This window comes from Lycium barbarum, chromosome 11 (assembly GCF_019175385.1).
Source record: "Lycium barbarum isolate Lr01 chromosome 11, ASM1917538v2, whole genome shotgun sequence".
Lineage (NCBI taxonomy): Eukaryota > Viridiplantae > Streptophyta > Magnoliopsida > Solanales > Solanaceae > Lycium > Lycium barbarum.
The window spans coordinates 14385764-14405984 of record NC_083347.1 but is presented as its reverse complement, the minus strand read 5'-3'; the positions used below and the strand labels follow the sequence as shown (position 1 = coordinate 14405984).

Sequence of the window (20221 nt, the reverse complement as noted above, 5' to 3'; positions counted from 1 at the left end):
TGTCTCTTAATTGGTTTATAATGACTTATTTACTTTTATTTTCATTGTTTTTATTTTCATAATTGCTTTGATTTATTTGCCAGTATCTGACCTTTCTTATGTTTTTTCTTGAGCGGTCTTTCGGAAACAACCTCCCTACCTAAGGTGGAGTAAGGTCTGCGAACACTCTACCCTCCCTAAACCCCACGTTGTGAGATTCACTGGGTATGTTGTTGTTGTTGTTGATATGTCTTTTAAATATTTTAAATTGTTAATTATTATTTCCTTGGTCCATTTTTACTTATGCTATATACTAAAAATAGTTGTCCATTTTGAAAAATTAATAAATAATTTATCATTTCACATATTTTACCCTTATCACTAATTACTGGATTGACAACTTCAAGAAACTCTTATTGACTGCACGACTTTTAAAGTATGTTTTATTTATTTCGATCAGTAGGTTACTCAGCAATAACTAGAGGTGATATAGTAAAATTATCATTCTATGTTTAACTCTTAAGAAATACAATTTATAATTTTATTTTTATTTTTATTTTTATTGTAGTTTCCAAATTTGTAGATATTTTTGTCCGTGAGCAATATAAACAAGTACTAGTGGCGGTAGTGGCCTAATCATTTAAATATCTATTGTTCATCGTTTTTCACGTTGCAGACTTGCAGCTGTTTGAATAAAGAAATAAAAAGCATGAGAATATGGTCGTACTAACTAGTCGTCCTAATATTATACGTAGAGTACAAATAAAAAAGACAAGACATCACTGGTTTACCATGTTGAACTACAAAAGTTAGTGCGAACCTGACCAATCACAAATCAATTACGTGTGTGATAGTCTTTTCTTCTATTTGATCTGAACATTCAGTCTTTGTTTGATATTCAGAGTCGACTTGTAGGTAGTGAGGATGGAAGAAGAGTACTCAGGTGAGATGAATAAAAGGAGTAATAATAATGGCAATGGTGGTGGCTCCAGGTTTAATCGTAGATCAGGTGCTATTGCTTCTGAATCACCTTATCTTAAAGCTGCTGCTTTAGTTGATCTTGTAAGTCTGCTCAAATATTAATACTCTATTACTACTTCATTAATGTTTTGTTTGGTTTAAGCATTATATTCAATATCTCTTGATGATGTTTAGTTTGGTTGAAGCAAGATTTGTTATTCTGTTGTGGATAATAATAACTCAAGTTTAGTACGCCCATAGAAACCAAATAGTATATGTTTCACTTCATTTGGAATTTTTTATGTTGGAGTTGAAGATGGAGTTGTGTTTGGCTGTACTTTTTGCAAAGGAGAGAGAGAGTTTGGAATTGTGAAGATGAAGTTGGAAAACAGGGTTTTTCAAATTTGGAATCCAACTTCAAGTTGAATTTGGAAATTTTCATTGCCAAACATTGATTTTCAAATAAAATGAGAAATTATTCCCAAAAAAAAAAAGTGAATAATTCTACATAAAAAGATAGTCTGATTCTAGTAAATGAACATGTCAAGGAATTTCTCCTGAACAAACATTGAAAGTGGAAACAACAGAAATCAGATAAAGCAGGGAAAGAGAGTTCAGATGATGTTTAGTTTGGTTTAAGCAAGATTTGTTATTTGTCTTATTGAGTTGTGGATAATTAACTCATTTTAGCGTCATTTGGAGACCTTTCTCTACATTAAAGGATAGTCTGATTCAACTATTAGTAAATGAAATTCAATCAACATGTCAAGGAATTCTCCTGAAAAAAAAATGGAAACCGGAAACAACAGAGAGAGAGAGAGAGCGAGAGAGTTCATTCAATCTTCTTAACTCCAAAAACTGCTTAGCAATTAGAGATGTCTCCCTTTATTTGAGTGGGAGTTACTTATAAGAACCTAACTTCTAACCAGTGGCGGAGCCAGAAATTTCAATAAGGGGATTCAACTTTTATAAAAATAGGTTATACGAAGCTTCTGTTTCAAGTCAAGGGGATTCAACCCTTGTATTTATCATGTATTTTATTATTTTTGAGCAAGGGGTATCATATGAACCCCCTTGCTTGAATGTGGATCCGCCACTGCTTCTAACTAACTCCAATTAATTCGACCCGAGCTCTTGGAATTAGAATAAATTTGCTAGCGGATCGTGAAATCTTGGTGATCTTCTCGATCTAATGAATGGGGAGTCTGAATTTTTTATTATGTGACTTACATAACTGACACTAGTGGTGTGAGGCTGCTTTTTGTCAGAAGGTGTAAAGCTTATGCATCAGTTTTCACAGCTTCAATGCCAAACTTTTTCCTTTCACTGAAATCATACTTGTTACTTTTAACATGATTTTGTCGGATTTCATCCTTGTTATTGTGTTTCTGAATGTTGGACCTCATGTTATGTTATCATGCTCTAAATATCCGGTCCCGAGCGTGTTAGAGTGTCCCACATTAATTAATGGAGGGTATGTGTTTGTTTCCTTACCTGGTGTCTTGGACAATCTATAGTGGTGGATCCAGGGTTAAAAGTTTAACGAGTTTAACATTCATGTTCTCACCACTGAATCTATTGCTTTTTTTTTTTTGGTAATTATAGATTAAGAACTTAGTATTTGTTAAAATCTTAGTAATTCATGTATATTTATCCTCCCCGAAAAAAAAATACTGGGTTAAGTGAACTGTGGTTACATCACTGCATCCGCATTTGACAATTTACAGTTCCTGAGGCAGCTTTTGGGTTAAGGTAGGTTCAAGTTCTACTTTCTTAATACTGGTACAGAAAATGTTGATGTTTCCTGTTTAGTAATGTTTGCTGAGATATTAATTCTGCCAGGCTGAAGATGGTGTTGGTCTACCAGAGGAAATTCTTGAGGGATCGAGCTTTGAGAAAGCAGCCCCTTTGTACTTCATGTTTACAGATTTTAAGTTAGTGATTGGGACATTTAATTCCCTTGCGCTCGTCATTCTAAACTTCCTTGAGGTTTACACAGTTCCCTTACTTCCTATTCCCGCTTCATTTTTTTTTTCTACGTGTTAAATTGACTTCCCACTTGTTCTTTGAATGTAAGAACTAACAGACTTAGTTTCATTGATCACTTTTCTCAGAGACCAATGTGGTATTCTAAGCATTTGGCTGAGTCTTGTATTAGCAGAGACTACTATTATCTAGGAGAGCTACCATACTTGACTCATACCGAGTCCCTTGTATATGAGGTAAGGCTTGGAAGCTGGTTTATTTGTTGTGTTTAGAGTCTTTGATATCTAAAGCTAGAAGCTTATCTTTTAAACAGAACTGTGATGGTTCTGAATATTTCCTAATCTGTTGTGAATTTTATTGATTCAACTATCGAAAAGGTTTGATTATTTTAAGAGCTAGCCTCAATTAGGAGCAGTTGCTGCCTCCTAGTGTTGAGGCATGATGCATTAGTTCTTATTTGCTGCTGCATGGAAACTGTAATCACTTTGCTATAGGAAGCTGAAAATGTGAAACTAAGACTTCTCTTTCATACTTAAAAGCCATGATTCAATTATCATTACACAAGAAGTAAAGATAGTTCTATAATGCCCCGTGATCTTTTTTTTTTTTTTTTTTTTCGTTCTTGTTCTTGCTGCTTATTGGTTTTTCCAGAGAAGTTAGAAGAGGAGAAATCTTTGGTTCATCATTAAGTTATAGGGGCCTACTCTGAATGCATACAGTACTACTGTCTACAACTATGTACTTGGCCAGGTCGCTTATGAAGAGGAACTTCTTTGATGACTTATTAGGCTATAGGAGACTGGTGTGAAATGAAAAAGCATTAGCACTAGAGATCTGTGTATAGCTGGCTAGCTTTCCTTATTCTTGCAGGCTTTACTAACTTTTTTTTTTTCAAACCGTCTTCTACAGGTTGTTACTCTTCTAGTTCTTATGGTACACGTATTATTTCCAATATCATATGAAGGCTTCCATCTCTACTGTAAAAGTCTTCTTAATAGAGTGAAGGTATTTGGAACCAGATTTCTACGTTTTCTCCTTATGAATCTTGGTATTTGCTTTTAATTCAATCATTTCAGTTCCTTGCAATTGTATAACTAGTTTGTGAAGATAATTTTTTTTTTTTTAAACTGAAAAATCCTCGGGCTAGAGGCACACGGCTCGAAACTTGGTGGATAGTGAGGCCCGCCCTCTACCCATCTCCACTTAAATACCAAACTTTCGTCTACACCAAGGTTCGAACATCAAAATCATTTTCTGTCTGCCCTCTTTCTACGTTCCTTTCCATTCGTTCACAATTAGAGGGTAAGTTTCACATAAAAGTTCTTTCTCTGATCCACAAAGTCAGCTGTGTGAATTCCAAGCCACTCTTGGAGCTTTTTTTTCTTTTTTGAGAAGATATTATAACGTTGTTAGATAATGGGCCTCCCTTCTATCCTTCTCCACTTGAATACCAGACTTTTGTCTAGAGCAAGGTTCGAACTCATGACGTGCGCCTAACCCATACATCGCACGTTGTGCTTTACCACTAGACCAAAGCCTTGGGGACATAAGAAGATTTATTGGAGTTGGTGAATTAATTTTCTTATAACTTTCACGGAATCTGTAGTTATTTTTCCTTAGTAACAGTTTCTTCCTTTTTGGCTTGATTTTTCAGGTCATTTTGCTGTTAATCTTGGTTGCAGATATTGTCATCTACATTCGTTTCCCTGTAAACTTCTATTATTTGCCATTCCGTATTGCACCCTATCTCCGCGTGGTGTTCTTTGTTTTGAACAATAGGTATGCCGCTATAGGATTCCTACTCTTTTACTTTCCAAGTTTACTCGTGATCTTTTTCTTCATTTTTACGTGATAACTTACCCAAACCTCTCCCACCAAGTGGTCTCACATTTTAATTTTTAGTAGTCTCTTTTCTTTTACTCTAGTATATGAAGTATAATCAGATATAGGACTATGATTATTATGCACAATGCACAACTTCAGCTATTTTTTCTGTTATACCCGATGGTACTTAGAGAAGTGGGCTTTTAGTGTTGTTTTCCAGAATATCAAGCAAATTCAATTGTTCGACTGCTTTAAAAATGAGAGTTTCACGAGTATGTTTTTTCATTGTCCATAATGCTTTCATTCCCTCCCTCTCTCTCACCCCACCGAGGATGGAAGGTGGCCCTGATCTTCTGTGGTTCTATGAAATTACTACCTTACAACTTTTGAAAGCAATGGTGGTGTTCAAATATGATTCTAATCTCTCTGTCCTCCCTGTCTGTCTCTCTCTGGGTCCATTGTGCTGCTTCTACTTCTTGAATGAGCTTCAATTGTGACTTATCAAAAGAAAAAAGAAAAAGAAAAAGAAAAGAAAAAAGGAAGTGCTGGAATTTTGTATAGTATATCTTGGACATGCCAGTTAGCCTGCTGAATATGATTCCACTGTTTGCGTAAGTTAGGTGCTAGTAATCACAAAATTTCATTTCGTAATAAGCACGAACCTCTCAGATATAGTATGATTTAATTATAAATACATTCCATTGATGAAAATATGAAGGTTCGTATCCCTTCATGAGCTATCTTTTTGGGTTGACTAGGCCCAAGATCCAATTCTTCACATCTAGTTTATTTCACTGACTTTTATTCCCTTCAAAATTCACCATCCTTGTAAGGTTAGATTAAAGGAGTCAATTAAGGGCGGCATTGCTTGTGCTATCAAAAGAATTCTGACTTCATAGGGATTTCTAACATTATATTGATAAGCAGCTAGCGGATAGGTTACAGAAATGCACCAGCAGATGCATCGGTCCACTTACATTTTTATCAGTAAATAAGACAGGTGCATGGGTCCATATGAAACTTCAGGTAACATGTTCTCTAATTTAGATCAATTCAAACGGGTGGTTCCTTGACTTCATATGCATAGTTAAAATAGTACATAATAGACTACAAAGATGCATCACCCGTACCCTCAATTAACGTGGGACTTAACAATCCCTCATATGCCCAGGACTGGATAACTAGAGCGTGGATGACACAATGATGGGTATTGCTTTGATACATGAGAAAAATGGACATTGGCCCTAACTCAACTCCAAAAGTTAGACAACATAGCATTATCTGAGAAAATGAAATATCTTACGTAGTGATATACCCATCCATCTGCTTCTGCGTTGTGTAGTCCATGACTCCATTCCAGTTAGTATTATTATCATCATCATTATTGAGTGTTGTGTTAGTGTATACATATAAGATGATGCATTGGCGACATTTTAGAAAGGCTTGTTCAAATTTGCTGTTGGGATCTACCCTGAACTATTTGATTGTACAGGCAAGGCCACCCCCTTTGAATTGATTCCTTCTCTAACTTAGAAAGAAGTGGCTTCTCAGAACAATGAGAGGCAACAGGGTTAAGCAAACTAGAGAGCACAACTCTTTTCTATCTGTGTCAAAGGCTAAATTGCAATCAGTACAATTTCACTCTGCTAACTACATAATTTTCACTTGAAGTTACAACTGTTATAGACTTAATTTTATCAGCACAAAGTAATGACAAGTACTTCAGAAAATGTATAGCGAAATTGAACTCTTCATTATGGTATCGGATAGTTAGGGTGAATTAATCAGTGTATCAACTCTGCCTCAATTCCAAATCAGTTTGGGACTATATGAAATTCTATATCAATCGGCTCTGTTCAGGTGACTTTAATTCCAGTATTAAGTAATTTGAGTATTAGGCAAATTATTGTTCTCAATATCTGATATGTGGAACTACACAAATAACTCATTTTAATCCCAATTTTTTTTTTTTCAATTTAGGTAAGCTTTCATTAAAAAAATCATCCATTGGATTCAATTGATTACAAAAAAGGCAAGTCTCCTGATAAGTAAAGTCCTCCTAACTGCTCAAGGAGCTTACAAAATCTAAGAAATCTAATGAACTATTTACATCAAAATGATTTCTCCAAGCCAAAAGATTTAGTGAACATCTAGCTTTTAGTGTGTACGGAAGTTGACCTTCAAAGCATCTCTGCTTCCTTTCCTTCCCGATGCTCCAGACAATAAAATCGGGGAGTCATCTTCCAAGTGCTCTGATGGACTTATCAACTCTGAAATTGCTCCATACATGAATTTCCTTAAAGCTTCCTGGAAGTGCCCAACTTAAACCAAAAATATTGCTGCATAAATCTCAGTTAGTTGTTTATCGCATATTTCATCCCTTGTTTCCTTCATATCATTTTGTTGGTTATGTTTGCATTGGTTTAAAGAGATTTTATATCTCTTTAGACAACTTACTCTCCATATAATTTTAGGTCTATCTTCAATTTTATTATCTTCAATAACCATATTGTCACACCTACGTGATTGATGCATCTAGAGGTTTATGCATATATTATCAGATCATCTCCAGTGAATTCCTCTCATTTCTATTATGTACTTGTGGTACTTTCCCGCTCTATGAGATGTAATCCGTTCTTATCCAATCTTGTATGATCGAATATCTATCTCAATATCTGCATTCTCACGACATTCATCTTGAGACCCAACATTCATGCCCAGATAATGTTGTTGGTGAAATGAACTTTTCTTGAGGGCTTGCGTTCATAGCTTTGGTTGCTAATATGATCATAATTCTATTTTTCTGACAACAGGGAACTACAAGATGGCTTCCTCCTCCTTGCAGGAATGCTTGGTACATACCTTAATGTTGTGGTTAGTCATCATTATCTTCGGGGTTTAATAGTTTATTTTATAGTGTATAACAAACATTTTATGCATTTTGATATGATAAACTTAATTTTGCACCTGAATTCATGTCATACTTTCTGACCCTAGCCTTCCTCTTTCTTATCTGCCTTTGCAGGCTTTATCTGCTTTATTTCTTCTATTCTCGAGCTGGTTAGCATACGCCTTCTTTAAAGACACCCAGCAGGGAGAAACTATGTTTACTTCATATGGTGCGACGTTATACCAGATGTTCCTTTTATTTACGGCATCAAACCATCCAGATGTATGGATCCCTGCATACAAGTACGTGGCCTTAAAAAACTGTCTTTAGTCTCCCTTTGACCCTCTGTAATACCATTGAAGTTTGACAAAATCTATAATCTATAACAGGTAAGGTAGCAATCTGTCATTAAAAGCTCTGAGTTTTGGTTATACTTATAGCTGCAATAGAACACAGGGCTCCCAACCTTCATAATCTTGAAAAACCCATAATAACATAATAAGAGCACAATCTGAGTTATTGTTACCATTATCAAGAAAAGAGCACGATCTGAGTTGTTGAGTTCCCACATTGATATGGTGATGGGAAATTGATCTCTTTATACTGTGTTGGGCAATCCTCACCTCATGATCTAGCTTTTGGGGTTGAGTTAGGCCCAAGATTCATTTCTTTATCATGGTATAAGATCCAGATCCATCCCAATTCATGGTTTATCCCACATTGAGCCCCTATCTTATATTGTCAACACTTCATATGTCCAATCTTGAGCGTGGAGGGGGTGTTGAGCCCCACGTCGGTTTCGGGATGGGAAACTGGTTTCTTTATACGGTTTTGGGCAATCCTCACCTCATGAGTTAGCTTTTGGTTTTGAGTTAGCCCGAATGTCCATCTTTTACATGGTATTACAGTCAAGCCCATCCCAATTCATTGTTTGCCTGATGTTGGGCCGCATCTTATATTGTACATGCACAGATGTCCAATCCTAGGCAGGGGGATTTGAGGGCTACACCGTGCTTTAGGGTTGTATGGTCTTGATCTTGGATCATCCTCACCTCTAGCTTGGCTTTGGGGTTGAGTTAGGCCTAATGTCCATTTCTTTTTTTTTTTTTTTTGGTAAAGTAATAAAATTCATTAGTAAAACATCAAGGAGATGCAAGGTTACAGATGGGAAAAGCTGACAGACTTGGCCAAAACCTGTAGAACAATCTAAAGATATCCTATCTCTACTGAACTAGAGAAAAGGAGCTGACAAAGTCTAGAAAGTTACCCACATTGTTTACAGGGGCAAAAAAATGCCAACTAAAAAGACTAACTAAACACCTAGACTTTAGAGAGCAAATAGGAGTTGAGATTCCTTCAAAGCATCTGTTGTTTCTCTCCTTCCATAGGGTCCAAAAAATTACTGCTGGGATCATTCTCCAGATTCTTTTAATGGATTTGTCAACTCTCCAGAGTATCCAGCTAGCATATGCATCTTTGATGTTGAAGGGCATTACCCATTGTAGACCAAGCATAGAGTAGAAGAAAAACCAGAGGCTAGCTGCTGCAGGGCAGTGCAAAAATAGATGGTTGACACTCTCATTGGTCTGCTTGCACATGATACACATGTTAACGACGATTAAACCTCTCCTTCTAAGATTGTCTTGTGTTAGGCATGCTTCCTTTAGTGCAGTCCAAGTGAAGCAAGTAACTCTGAGAGGCTGTCTGGTTCTCCATACAAGCTTCCAAGGCCAGACCTCTAAAAGGCTATTTTGAGAGCTCCAGTTGTTGTAACATTCCTTCACAGTGAAAATCTTTTCCTTAGAATTTCCCCAGAGGATTCTGTCCTGAAAATCTGCCACCAAAGTACTTTGCCCCAAACTTTCTAATAGAGAAAGAAAATCATCAACTTCCCAATCCTGTAAATTTCTCCTTAAAATTGGTGTCCAACAGTTGTTAACTCTATATTGAACTAATGTTGCTTCTTTGTTAGAAGCTATCAGAAATAGTGAGGGAAATAAGTCTTTTACTAAAGTGTGTCCCCAAGCCATTTGTCCTGCCAAAATCTGATCTTGAGCCCATTTCCAGCCTTGAATGAGACAGCCTGGAAGAATTCCTCTTGGAGACTACTGATGTGTTTCCATACTCCAACACCATGTGGTTCATTGCTTTTCTTTGCAGTCCAGTGGTCTTGAATACCATATTTAGCTTTGATGATTTCCTTCCAGTACCCTGCCTCATTTTGACCATATCTCCAAAGCCACTTCATGAGTAGGCTATTGTTATGAAACTTAAGATTTCTAATCCCCAGCCCCCCTTGGCCTTTGGGTTGAATAACTGATTGCCATTTGACCAAAGAGAATTTATGAGTAACACTGTTACCTTCCCATAGGAATTTCCTTCTAAGCCTGTCAATTTGCTTTAGAACTGAGCTTGGCATAGGGAAGAGTGACATACAGTAAGTGGGAATGCTGTCTAGGACACTTTTGATGAGGGTGAGCCTGCCACCCAATGAGAGATATTGCATCTGCCAAGTGGCTAGTCTTTTCTCCATTCTTTCAATGACCCCACTCCATATCCCAGATGATTTGAATTTAGCACCCAAAGGAAGTCCCAAATATGTGGTGGGAAAGGAGCCTGTTTTGCAGCTAAGAATATCAGCAAGAGCTTCTAGGTTGGCCACTTCATTCACTGGATATATAGTGCTCTTAAGCATATTGATATGAAGTCCAGAGATGGCCTCAAAGATCATGAGGGTGGTGTTGAGATTAGAGACCTGCTGACAATCAACTCCACAAAATATAAGGGTGTCATCTGCATACAGTAGATGAGAGACTGAGACTGAGGTGGAAGGATTTCTGCCCACTTAGAACCCTTGAATCCAGTGAAGTTCTTTGGCCTTTGCTAACAGCTGAGATAATCCTTCCATCGCAATGATAAAGAGGAAAGGGGACAATGGATCCCCCTGCCTGAGTCCCTTTTGAGAAGAGAAAAACCCAACTGGACTTCTGTTCACCAGAATTGAAAACTTCACTGTCGAAATACAGAAATAAATCCACCTTATCCACCTTTCCCCGAAACCCATTTGCTTCAAAATGTTGACTAAATAAGCCCAGTTAAGCTGATCAAAAGCTTTCTCAATATCTAATTTGCATAGGATCCCAGTCTCTCCACTTTTAATTTTCCAGTCTAGCACTTCATTGGCAATCATAGATGCATCAGTGATCTGCCTATTCTTCAGAAAAGCACTCTGCTGTCCAGAAACTAGGGAATCCACCACTTTTCCCAGCCTCTTAGCTAAAATTTTGGCCAGCAATTTGTAGACACTGCCTACCAGACTTATAGGCCTATAATCTCTAAGCTCTGCGGCCCCTTTCTTCTTTGGGATAAGAGCAATGAAAGAGGCATTGCATGATCTCACCATTTGGCAGTTCTGATGAAAGAAATTAAAAGCTGCTAGCAGGTCTGCTTTGATGAAGTTCCATGATTTCTGAAAGAAGGCCATAGTGAAACCATCAGGGCCTGGAGCTTTGTCAGGGGCACAAGTCATGAGAGCTTCTGAAATCTCCATTTCGGTGAAAGGAAGTTCAAGGTCCTCTTTATCAACTGTGTTGAGACTTGACAGACCTTCAAAGACAGCTGAGGGTCTCCAAGATTCAGTCTCTTTGTAAATTTGTTGATAGTACTCCAGAATACCATCCTTGATCCTTCCTTTGTCTTCAATTACTTCATTCCCTATTTTGAGTCTGTCAATGGTATTGCCCTTTCTATGAGAGTTGGCCATTCTTTGAAAAAACTTTGTATTCTTATCCCCCTCTTTCAACCATAAACATCTTGATTTTTGTCTCCATGAGATCTCTTCAGCGGTTGCTATTTGCTGAAGTTCAAGCTTGAGATTCAATGTCTGACCTTTCTCTTCTGTAGAGAGTGCTCTGAGCTCAGCTAACTGGTCCAGCTTCCAAAGTTCTTTGAGTGCCTTGTTCCTTTGAGTCTCGATTGTTCCATAGACCTCCCTATTCCATTTAGTAATGTCTTTCTTGAGATTCCTTAGTTTTTGCATTAGCACAAAGTCTGGGGTGCCTAATACAGTGTAAGAAATCCACCATCCTTCTATCATGTCCATGAAACCCTCAGCTTGAAGCCACATGTTTTCAAATTTGAAATAAGAAGGTGTGGTCTCCCAATCACCACTTTCCAGGATAATTGGTTTATGATCAGAAAAAACTCTAGGCAAAGGGTACTGTTTGATAGTATTGAACATCTCACTCCATTCTGTTGAGATAAGGAACCTGTCAATTCTAGAGGCTTGGAGAGACTCCTCCTCTCTTGACCAGGTAAATTGTGCTCCCTGAAGTGGAGGGTCAATCAAATCCAGGTCTAGAATAGTGTTGGAGAAGCCCAGCATCGCCCTTGATCTTCTAACGCAGTTCAATCTTTCCCCCACAAATCTGCACACATTGAAATCCCCTCCTATGACCCATAGGTCGGACCACAATCCCCTGATAGATGCTAACTCGAGCCAAAGATCCTCCCTTTCTGGATTGGTATGAGGGCCATAAACACTAGTAAAAACCCATTTGAAATCCTCAGCAAGACTTTCGAATCTACATGATAAAGAAAAGGCTCCTGCTTCAAAATCAACACATTTCCAAGCTCTTTTGTCCCACATTATTAATATCCCTCCTTTGGTACCAATTGCTTTGACTTCTGCCCAAGAGATCCATCTGTTTCCCCAAATTTGCCTGATTAGAGATGGATTCCATGTCTCTATTTTGGTTTCCTGCAGGCAAATAATATCAACTCCCACTTGTGAATAAGAGATTTCAAAGTGCTTCTCTTGTCTTTATTGTTGAGACCCTGCACATTCCAGCTGAGTGTTTTAACTCTCATCTGGAATGAGCCTTGTGAGACCTGCCCCTCTCTTTCTTCCCACTCCCGTCCTGGAGACCCCAATCCAATCTTTTAAGTTCAGTAACTGCTTTGCTTTTCCCTTTCTTTAATTCTCCTGTTTTATTTTTTTGCTCAAGAATCTGCACTTTCCTTCTTTCCTCCATTCTCAGAATAATTCCCAGAAGTTCATGTTCAAACCCAACAACATTTACCCCCAACACTTTGCAAGCCTTCATCATTGTCAACTTCGTCCATTTTGAGGTTTCCACCACCTCAGGGATATCAACAGTTTGAATTTGTGGATCATGCCAAGGCAAAGGAAGAAAACTGTTGTAGGACTGAGATGAGATACCAGAGTCAGATTCATTTGAAACTGACAGTGCTGAGAATATCGGTTTGGGTATATGTGAGTTCATCGAGTGTCCTGCGTGAACCGCTTCATCATCTGCTTCAGGCTCGGATAGTGTCCCCTCCATGAGGTCCAAATCCCTGAGACTAGAAGCTTGAATTTCTAGTTCAAAAGGATCAAAAGAGAATGAAGCATTCAAGGAAGATGAAGCTCTGAAGCAGCATGGGTCCAGCTTTGGTACAGATGATCTCCACACTTGCTTCTTTTTGTGTTGCTTGAAGTGTTTGCTTGTAAGTGGGCCTTTAGTGTAGTAACCGCCGTTCAAAGCTAATGAAGTTCTCCCTTTGTAGTGTTTCTTACTGCCCTGACTATTAGAAGAGAATAAGGCCCGCCCATTTGTGTTTAAATCCTTCGAATTCCTTCTTTTCTCCACAGGTTCTTCCACACGTGTGTCATGTGAATCATTAATGGTGTTAGCACGTGGAACTGAGAGAGAATTTGACCCCATCTTATTACCAACCTCGGGCAAACCAGTCGAAGGACCAGCATGTAAAGAGAAAGACTGGATTTCCTTAATTATTGGCAATTCGAAGATCCTATCATCAAATTCAAAATTCAAACTTGCTGGAAACTTCATAGCTGATTTTTTGACGCAGATACGAGCCCAGATCAGGTGGGTTATGTTCTTCGTATCTTCATCAACACCGATATAACCCCCGCAACGAGCCCCTATATGTTCAAAAGTGTCCATTGACCAAGCATTTAGGGGGATTCCAAAAACTTTCAACCATATGTTTTCCGAGCAGTTGCCAGATTGCAATGAGAAAATGTCATGCGACCACCAAGTTAAAGAAAGATGTCTTCCGTTCCAGAACCAATTCCCTGCCTTTACCCTTATTGCCTCTTGCCTGGAAGGAAGCTCAAAGAGGAACTGATTGTGGTCTAAAGGTATGACTTTGATGCCAGCAGTAACTCTCCATCTACTAATGAACCATTTCTGAATAGTTTCGGGATTGGGACTGTGATGAAATGGATCATTGAAGGTGCCAACCAAGCTTCTGTGCAGAGGATGTTTTTCATTCAATTCTCCTTTGTTCGTTCCTCGACTTATTTCTGGCCATCTGTCAATGCTAGCAGCTGCACGATAAGATTTTGTCAATGGGGGAGGAGGAAGCAGTGGCTCTGCTTCGCTGAATTCTTTCAGAAATCGAAGGATTTTCTTCGCAATATCTGACCATCCACTGTTGAGGCTGATCTCAGGGATTATCACTGCTGCTTTAGATGAACCATGCCAAACCTCTATGCGAACAAATCTACCATAAACATTGAAGTTTTGGTAAACTCTGAAAAGATTGTGTTGTTGCTTTCTACCCCACCTTCTATATAGTCGACCAGTACCTTTTGATGCTTGAATAAGCGCTTCGCACACCCATCTCAGGTTCTGAATATCCATATTGATCTTGCTTGTATATCTCTTGCCCCTTTCTATTAATGAAAACCAGTTATAATATTTATCCCCCGTATTCCTGAGTTCAAAGGATTTATCCCCACTGATGAAAAAAAGGTGTGAGCCCTGCATGTTTCTAATGGAAGTCACTGAAGAGACTGAAATGACCACTGAAGGAGTTTTATGTTGATTGATGTGGTCGCCGGCATTGTCAGATGTCACCGGTGATTCTGCCGGCAGTAACTCAGGTCGCCGGAGTTTTTTCCGGTCGCCGGAAAATTTTTCCGGCACTGCCAGAGGTCGCCGATGTCACCAGTTATTTTCCGGCACTGACAGAGGGTAGATCTGAAAAGATTTGGAGGAGAGAGAAACTGACAGAGGGTAGATCTGAAAAGATTTGGAGGAGAGAGAAAGCAAAAAGGACGAAAAAGGCTGTAGATGGAGGCTATGGAGGAGAGAGAAAGTTGGAGTCATGCTGGAGTGAGGGCTGCGATGGTGGTTTGAGGAGAGAGAGAATCAGATCTGGATCTATTTTCTCTTACCTGGGAATCTGTGTCTGGGAGCATTTTTGACTAGTATATCCAGTCAATATCTTTTCCATTTCTTTATCATGGTATCAGAGCAAAGATCCATCCCTAGTCATGGTTTACTCGATGTTGAGCCCCTATCTTATATTGTCCACGCTCCATATGTCCAGTCTTGAGCTTGCGAGGGGTTGTTGAGTTATCACATTGGTAAGGGATGGAAATTGGTCTCTTTAGATGGTCTTGGGTAATCCTCACCTCATGAGCTAGCTTTTGGGGTTGAGTTAGGCCCAAGATACATTTCTTTATCATGAGCGAAGGTACATCTTTTCTCATTGCCAAGCTTTCTTACTGAGCCTTTGCTCTTATTAATCTTAATGTTGAACTTAGATTTTTTTCTGTATGAAGTCTCTTGAATGTTGGACTGACTTGCCTCTCCTTGTTCTAATTCTTTCAAGTCCCGTTGAAACCTGCATTGTGTATTTTTCCTTTCAGGGACTCACGTTGGTATTGCTTGTTTTTTATTCTCTACGTGCTATTGAGCATTTACGTTGTCACCAACTTAATTCTCGCTGGTGTATATGATAGCTTCATGAGTGAGGTAACATTTCTATCTTTTTAGCTATAAGCTACCAGAAAGCACAGCTACCATGTTATTATATTTACCATAGCACTGATATTTTCTGTAGATTTTGCACCTGGATAATTATTTATTCTTTTTTGGTTGTAGCTTGAAAAACAAGTGGCTGAAAAGGATCAAATGAGGCTAAGGATTTTGAAAAAAGCATTTAGCGTGATCGATAATGCCGTGAGTTGGACACTTGACAACCTGTTTTCCAGTTAAGCTTCTATGGTTTCCACACAGAATATGTTTCTCTCCCTTTTAAAAAGGACGAGAAGCTTATATCCTTGTTTTTTCCTTTTTCTAGAAGAGATACGGCAGTACCAGCTGTTAATAAAAATCTCTCTCATATCTCATATGCCCCTTGTAAGTCACACGTTGTTGCCTTAGTGTGTTCATAAATGAAATTCACAGAGAAATATTATCTAGCACCAAAAAGAAGAGGGATTATATTTTTTAATAAAGTAGAAGTGATGGAAAGAATCCCAGTATAAGATGAGATATTTTATTAAAAACTAGAAAGAGGCATTTTATACAGTTCTACGTGACTCTAGTTGACAAACCTCTTTTTGTATTCTCATATGCAGAAACAGGTATGTGAAATAGCTTAGTTGTTAATAATACGGAAAAGGTCCAAAAATACCCCTGAACTATTGAAAAAGACTCATAAATACCCTCCTTCCACCTTTTGGTCTAAAAATACCCTTAAGGTTTGTTTTTGGCTCAAATATACCCCTCAAACTAACAAAGTTAAAGTTAACTCTTTTAAAAAGCCAAATGGCATTTTGTGATTGGACACATATATTATTTAATTTAAAAATTAAAAAATATGAACAAAACTGATTTTTTTTTGCATTTCGTGAATTAATCAACGAAATATGTTTTTTTTTTTTTTTGCATTTCGTGAATAAATCAACGAAATATGTTTTTTTTTTGCATTTCGTTTTATATGAACGAAAATAATTTTTTTTTATCCTATTTCGTTTTTTAATACACGAAATGCAAAAAAAAATTATAATTTCCTATTTCGTTTTTTTATTCACGAAATGCAAAAAAAAAACATATTTCGTTGATTAATTCACGAAATGCAAAAAAAAAAAAAACAGTTTCGTTCATATTTTTAAATTTTTTAGTTTTTAATTTTTAAGTTTCCACACAATTTTAAAAAAAAATATGTAAATTACGGAATTTTATTATTGGCAATTTTTTTTTTAAATCTGGAATTTTAAATTACTGGAAATTTATTATTGGCAATTTTTTTTTTAAAATTTGGATTTTTTTTAAATTACGGAATTTTATTATTGACCAATTACAAATTGCCATTTGGCTTTTTAAAAGAGTTAATTTTAACTTGTTAGTTTGAGGGGTATATTTGAGCCAAAAACAAACCTTAAGGGTATTTTTAGACCTAAAAGGTGGATGGAAGGGTATTTTTAGACCAAAAGGTGGAAGGAGGGTATTTATGAGCCTTTTTCAATAGTTCAGGGGTATTTTTGGACCTTTTCCGTTAATAATATATAATGCAACTTTAAAAGCACTCCCTTCCTTGCTCCCCTTCCCTGAATAATCACAAACAGGTTGGTTGATGCATATATGTACCTACATATGTGCGTGTCAGTGTGATAGATAGAGAGAGGGAGAAGGCAGAAGAAGGAAATGGTAAAGGAGAACGTACTGCCACAGATTTTTGTCACAAAAACTTAATTGGTAAACATTTTCTGATTTATAAACCTGTTTCTCTATCTAGAGATATAACTTTATGAAGATAATGTTTGCCTCTCCTTATAGAACTGCCCCAAATTCCATCTTAGAGCTTATGGTATAAGTTCACAAACTGATTTAATGTGTGACCTTAAATCTTTTTTGTTTCCGCTCCCTAAAAGTTGTTTCTTTCAATATTGGCAGAACAATGGGTTCATCAACAAAGAGCAATGTATCCTTCTGTTTGAGGAACTTAACAAATACAGGTAAAATTCATTCTCCATGTGACCTCCCGATGCATTTTGGCCATACAGGAGTTCTGCTGCTATAATCTGGCTTCCTTAAACTGAAATTGACCTAACAGTTGCAACTAGATAAAGCTGTTTGATAAAATCTAGACCAACATGTTGTACTATATTCAATATTATAAGCTTTCTAGCAGACAATTAGTGAAACTGTGTTTTGGGACGTGAGTTTTTCAGTACTGATATGCGAGATTATTTAGCTATGAACCTTTTATTGCTTTAGGGATTCAGTTAGAATATTGACCTGGTTGCACACACTGTCATAGGTGCATTCCTGCATAGGCCATCCGTTATGCCCCAGTCATCACAAAACCTAAAAATATCCTTAATGGCTCCAAAATTGGATTTTCAGAAGCCAATTACTTGCTTCTAAGAAGTGGCACGTGTGGGAACCTTCTACTTATTTCTTTAAGAGGTCAATTGAGCAAGAAAAACATAGTTACCTTTTATTTTCCTTATTAAAAAAAAAACAGAGTTACCTTTTGCCTTTAGCTTTTAAGAAGAATATCATCCATTTATCTGAGAGAACAGAATATTGTTATTTTGATAGTGATATGCTATAAAAGTAAAAATTGACATAATGATATAGGAGACATTTCCAGTACTTGTATTTTATGGTTTACATGTAAACTGTTGGTTGTTCATGTACTGATTATGTGCAACTACAGGTGTCAGTTTGTTTCTCAGAATTAGGCTTGTGATATAGCTAGTTCAGATCTCTTATAGTAGGCCCAATTGGGTAAACTGTGTAATCATATACCCCTTGGATTCAAGATGCATCTCATGCCTGAATTGCTAGTGAAGAGATACACTGAAACAGCAGTATCTGATCTTAATAGTGGAGGCTGAACCAGGTCATGAGCTAACAGAGTGATAAGGAAGAGGGCAGTTAATTAGCTAGTAGTCTCTTCTAGATAAGATTCACTTCATACCTTTTGGCCATTTAAAACTGCTCACTGATCATTGACTCATTGTGATTTGATAATCAAGTGTGAAATTGATGATCATTTTAGAAGTTTAGATTACTTCCCCTCAACTTGAAGTCACTTCGGAATACCTAAGATTAGGCATGTAGTTTCATGACAAGAAGGGAGCTCCTATGGTTTAAACTAGCTAATTAAAGCATTTTGAAAAGGTAGTACCGTAGTTATTTGTATTAAGTACACCTAATAAAAAGATACATCTATGGGAAATTGACTATATACAAAACCAGTATGGGTTCAGTTCCTTCAGGTTTCTCTTTTCTCTGGGCCAGTTTACTACTGACTGGGAAAGGAAGGGACAGTTAAGAAAGGTTTTATGTGGATAACGAGTGTATATATGTGTACTTAGGACTACCTCTATCATTAATAGTCCTCTGCTTTAGATAATAGGAGTACTATTATGGCGGGACATGTTTAGGTGGTTTGCCACTCCATGGGTAATGCCAAAAACTGTGAAAGATCTTATGTTTAGTTGGAAGAGCGGAAGAAGAAGGAGAAGACGAAAGGCGTGGAACATAGTTCCACTTGCATTAATGTGGGTTGTGTGGAATGAGAGAAATAGGAGAGCCATTGAAGGAGTAGAGTCGAGTTTCTCTCAGTTGAGAAGTAGTCTTCGATCCCTTATTTTCTTTTGGTGTACACAGAAAGTTCCTTGTTGTACAGACGATTGGACGGAGTTTGTAGAGAATCATATTTTGTAGATCCTTTACCTTTTGGTATACCCCTTGTATACAGCCATGTTGGCCATGTTTATGAATGAAATATATTTTCTTGATCCAAAAAAAATAAAAAATAATAGGAGTACTAGTTATTATTTATTTTTCTTTGGGGATAATATTATCAATGTTCCTTCTCTACCTATTTACAAAATTTTATGTGTTTGGATTGACTTAATGTTATCTTCTCTTTGATACATGGATCTTCCTCATGTCATTGACTTTTCGTTTCATGTACAGCTGTTATGGTTGTACATCTAGCAGTAGACATTGAAATACATTATGTTTTGAATGTCTTCAGGACGATACCAGAAATTCCCAGAGATGATTTTGAGTTCGTATTCAACAAGCTGGATGTTACTTGTGACTCTATGGTACTTATGAATCTTTTAATTAACTGATGCAGTGAGGTGAATTCATTTTTGTTTATTCTCCGGTTTTGATTTGTACACATTTGAATTGTTGTCATTATTGAATTTTACTGCCTTTGCTCTATCTGTTTTATATAGATTGGATAAGGACCATCACAATGATGCCCCCATTATATTTATTAAGGCTCTAGCAGAAATTTTGTTCTTTGCCAACACATAATAGCAACTATGGTTCTTGTCTTGCTATTATGCTTTAGCTCCGTTTTCTTTGTTACAATTTATCTTGTGAATTTTTTTGGGGTAAAGGGTCAAATTTTCCCCTGGACTATGCGAAATGGAATAGATTTACCCTCCGTTAATAGTTGGGGTCAAATATGCCCTCGCTGTTACTAGTTGGGGTCAAATTTTCCCCTGAACTATGCGAAATGGAACAAATTTGCACTTATTTTTAAATGGTGGAAGCTTAGCACCCGGTGATGCCACAGGTCACACAATTAAGGATTACGTTGTTTAAATGGAGGATAAATTTGAACCTTTCACATAGTTTAAGGGCAAATTTGACCCTTTCGCATAGTTCAAGCGCAAATTAGACCCTTCCCCCTAATTTTGAGTTTTAAATTTTTGTTCTTCTTTTCTCTCTTCGCGCCACTACCTCTACTGCCAATCACCCTTTCTTCCTTCTTCCTCGTGAAGGA

At 37.4% G+C, this 20221-nt stretch overlaps 1 protein-coding gene across 5 annotated transcripts in view; it reads left to right on the top strand.

Moving 5' to 3' along the window:
* The first annotated feature begins 649 nt into the window (after nucleotides 1-649).
* The window catches only part of LOC132616650 (two pore calcium channel protein 1B-like), a 30745-nt gene continuing 11173 nt past the window's right edge, over nucleotides 650-20221 (top strand). The window contains exons 1-13 of one of the 5 annotated variants that reach the window (XM_060331200.1): nucleotides 650-787; nucleotides 882-1041; nucleotides 2782-2928; nucleotides 3054-3161; nucleotides 3835-3930; nucleotides 4580-4704; nucleotides 7563-7623; nucleotides 7775-7941; nucleotides 15324-15429; nucleotides 15559-15667; nucleotides 15758-15816; nucleotides 17356-17417; nucleotides 19457-19529. In XM_060331200.1, the coding sequence (XP_060187183.1) occupies nucleotides 904-1041; nucleotides 2782-2928; nucleotides 3054-3161; nucleotides 3835-3930; nucleotides 4580-4704; nucleotides 7563-7623; nucleotides 7775-7941; nucleotides 15324-15429; nucleotides 15559-15667; nucleotides 15758-15816; nucleotides 17356-17417; nucleotides 19457-19529 (1251 nt within the window). In that variant the 5' untranslated portion in view covers nucleotides 650-787; nucleotides 882-903. The other 4 variants (XM_060331201.1, XM_060331202.1, XM_060331199.1 and 1 more) reach the window with 4 other exon arrangements.